The sequence below is a fragment of the Callorhinus ursinus genome, unplaced genomic scaffold (assembly GCF_003265705.2).
Source record: "Callorhinus ursinus isolate GAN/ISIS: 27379988/994484 unplaced genomic scaffold, GSC_fseal_2.0 scaffold3, whole genome shotgun sequence".
Lineage (NCBI taxonomy): Eukaryota > Metazoa > Chordata > Mammalia > Carnivora > Otariidae > Callorhinus > Callorhinus ursinus.
In genome coordinates this window covers 45,209,961-45,213,237 of record NW_027397065.1, presented here as the reverse complement: position 1 = coordinate 45,213,237, position 3,277 = coordinate 45,209,961, and the positions used below count along the sequence as shown (strand labels likewise).

Here is a 3,277-nt window from a genome sequence, read left to right as displayed (position 1 = left end):
TTAGAGTTGCATGGTTTCCTTTATTAGAGAAAGCTAGAATTGACTCTCTAGGGATACTTCCCTGAGGCTGGGTCTCCACGGCAGCTCCCTGCCCGGTCTCCTATTTAAATGGATTTACCTTCAATGATTATGGTCTCCATTGTCTCAGATGTCATGGTACCAGAGATCTCCAGATCTTTTCTGCCCGGGGCTTTCTCTACCTTGGCCTCTATGTTGCGCTTTTCTACTGACTTAGCCACGAAGTCTACCCCTCTATCGTGTGATGTGACCACTGTTTTTGAGCCAGAAGTGACTTTCAAGTTCCTGAAGAAAGAGCCAATTTTACTGGATTTCTTACTTACAGCCCCCGAACTGCTCGTAGATTTGATCTTCCCCAACTTGTGAGCTGTCCTTGACTCCTTTGCCATGGCGCTGTGGCTACCAGTCCTGCGAGAGCTGTGTTCTTTGCTTCTTCCGTGGCTCGGCCCTTTTTCCTTTCTGTCATCTCTTTTGTCATGGCCAGATAAGGACCGGTGGGAGGATGATCTCCGGGTCGACTTGTCCCCTCCTGTCCTGTGGTGACGGGAACTTTTCCTACTGGAAGTTCTGTCCTTCTTTCCTCTTCTTTCTTTTTTTCCCTTCTGGGTTTGGGCACCAGGCTGGGAGACCTTCTGGCTTCCATCCCGCTCGCTCATGTAGCCTTCACTCTGCAAGGTGGAGACAAGAGGTCCTAGCCCTGGGCATGCGGCTTTTTCGGCAGCAGGCGTGCCCGTCGTCACTGCGCCTGCAAACACCACGCTCATGCTGCTGCCTGGGGAGACGCTGGCAGCCCCCGTGGTTAGGGTGGAAGCACTGGCCGAGGGCAGGCTTGCAGCTCCCACTGCCACGTTCATACCCTCTGAGGATATATTGAGAGCACCTGCGATGGCCTTATTGGATCCGCTTTCTCCTGTACATCTGCCGGTGGCTCCAGACAGGGCCGTGCTGACCTGGCTTGTACTCGTAGCCTTGGTTGCTGCCATGCTCAGCGCGCCTGATGAAGAGCTTTTTGCCCCCGCCATGGCCAAGCCCGTGGTAGTGCTCGTTGCTGCCCCCGTCATGGCCAAACCCGTGGTAGTGCTCGTTGCTGCCCCCGCCATGCCTGCGGCTGCCCTGGTAGCTACTCCTTCAGCCCTCCCGGCAGCCCTGGAGACTGCAGGCGAGCCAGGCATTCTGTGGTGGTCGTGATGGATTCCCTCTCCCCCAGCGTAAGCGGAAGAGGTGGCTCTAGACACCTCACGAGGCTTGTGAAGCATGAACTCATCCTGATCCCCTTCTCTATGGAGCTCTGCGGTCTGTGCCGAGGGGAGGAGAAACAGGTGAGAGAGAGATGATAAAGTGAGACTAGAACCGTCTGCTACTTTCTCAACGTGGAGCTGGAGCTGAGCAATTCAAGGGCTTCTAATTGGAAGGACCTTGGAAATGATCAAATCTACGCTCCCACATGAGGCAAGATCCCATCTATAGCACCCCTATCAAATGGTCACTTGGTTTTTACTTAACAATCCCAGTGCCAGGGAAAGCACTGATACAATTCCCCATCCTCACCTACTTTTCTTTTATACACGTGTGTTTAGATCTCTGCAGGACAGATTCCTACAAGTAGGATGGCTGGGCCAGGGGATCCACACATTTTGCATTTTGGTGGCTGCGAAAATCGCGCATGTGCAGACACATGGATGGTCCTGATTTTAATCAGCACATGGTAGTCACAGGGATACAGGATGAAGGAAAGAGTTCCTAATTGCTACCAATGTTCCACAGCTGCTGAGACTAACTGGGTTGGGGTAAGTGTTCGAGAAGAGACTGGGGCTATCAGGATGCCCAGATGGATGGAAGGAGTTACCACCTTGGGCCTGATACCAGAACAGTGGATACGTGAGGCCTCTCTGAAATTCAGCCTCGTGGAACAACTGGGAGAAGCACTCAGAATCTCCCCAGGGTGCTGAATCCCCTAGTGGGGGCTCATTTGGCCCTGAGCCTATTCAAGGGGAATGCATTTCCCAGGTGAGCCTCAAAGAGTACCAGAGCTTCTGTAGGACCAGCTTTGAGCGGCTCTCCCAAAGCACCCTGCCCCATTCTCTTGAGACTCTGTTGATGCTTACCACTAGGCCCTTGTCGTCCTCTAAGGTGGCTGCATCCCCAGTTTGCGGGGTTGGGGTACTGCTGCAGCTATCCACTGGTGGTCTCAGGAGATAGACAAGTTTTTCCCAGTAGCAAAAGAGGTCTTCTCGTGCATCTGAAGAGGGACACAGCTGCAGGTAGAAAGTGCGGCCAGTGGCAAGTTTCAGGCGCAGCTGCTGTTTCTCACGATCGTGAATGGAGATCTTGACAAACTTGAGGGGAAGCAGCCTGGTGAGCTCTAGGCTTTTGGTGGGCTTGTGACCTCTCCCCTTGGTGGTCCGGGCATGTCTGGCATGCTCTTCGCAGATTTTTGTCGGTCGAGCCAGCAGCATGACATCAGGTAGCGGGAGGATAGGGCTGGTGGATGCAATGCCCACGGTCACCATTCGGACACGGTTGTGTACATCGATCACCTCTCCTTTTTTGCTGATCTGGATAAAGTCGCTTTCAAACATAGGTGCGTATTTGAAAATGTCATACTCTCCTCCCTTGTACAGTTGTCGTTGCAGGTCCCCCATGGAGGTATTGAACACACCCATTGAACGGTAGCTGTGGGCAGTGTAATAAGGTAACAAACTTTCACTGCTCATGGTTCTCTTCATTTGAGACAGCTCCACCAGCCACAAATCGAGTCCTTGAGAGAGAGAGGGAGTGAAGGCAACTGCCCATCTCCCTGCAGGGCTCTGCCTAAATCTCCTCTTACCACCTCATTTATCCTCCACAGTCCTTTGTGACCTGTCCCCATCACACACCCCTTTGTCCCAGCCTCCAAGCAGCCACCCCCTGCGGTCAGGGTCACCAGTCTCCCCCCAGACTAACCACCACCTCCCCCCAGGGGACAGGCTGACTCTGCCAGGGTGGGGGTGGAGGTAGGCTGCATATTCTTTCAATCAAAATGTTAGGATGCATAATGTATGAAACCATCCTGCTTTTGTAAATACCTGGGTTGCTTCCAGTTGCATTGTTGTTATAGATATCCCTATAGTGATCATCTTCCTGCAAGTGTATTTTTGCCTCTGCTAAATTATGTCTTAGGGATCCAGTCCTGGAAGTGGACTGTGTGCTTGCTAAGGTCAGGGATCCTATATGGGATAAGCGTAGAGTGCAGTGCTGGTAGGCATTCAGAAGGAGTTGT

At 52.5% G+C, this 3,277-nt stretch overlaps 1 protein-coding gene across 1 annotated transcript; it reads right to left on the bottom strand.

The window, feature by feature from the left end:
* GARIN3 (golgi associated RAB2 interactor family member 3) lies at window positions 1-2,817 on the bottom strand. Its single transcript, XM_025866633.2, has 2 exons — window positions 2,124-2,817; window positions 1-1,313 (listed from the first exon to the last, which is right to left on the bottom strand). Exons 1-2 carry the CDS (start codon window positions 2,742-2,744, stop codon window positions 105-107), a joined length of 1,830 nt encoding a protein of 609 aa, XP_025722418.1. The 5' UTR covers window positions 2,745-2,817; the 3' UTR covers window positions 1-104.
* Window positions 2,818-3,277: the final 460 nt, after the last annotated feature.

Excerpts from the sequence above, each read along its gene's own strand:
- GARIN3 (XM_025866633.2), bottom strand. The coding sequence starts at position 2,744 with ATGAAGAGAACCATGAGCAGTGAAAGTTTGTTACCTTATTACACTGCC. Across the intron at positions 1,314-2,123 it reads AGGACGACAAGGGCCTAGTG|ACCGCAGAGCTCCATAGAGA; the intron begins GTAAGCATCAAC and ends CCCTCGGCACAG.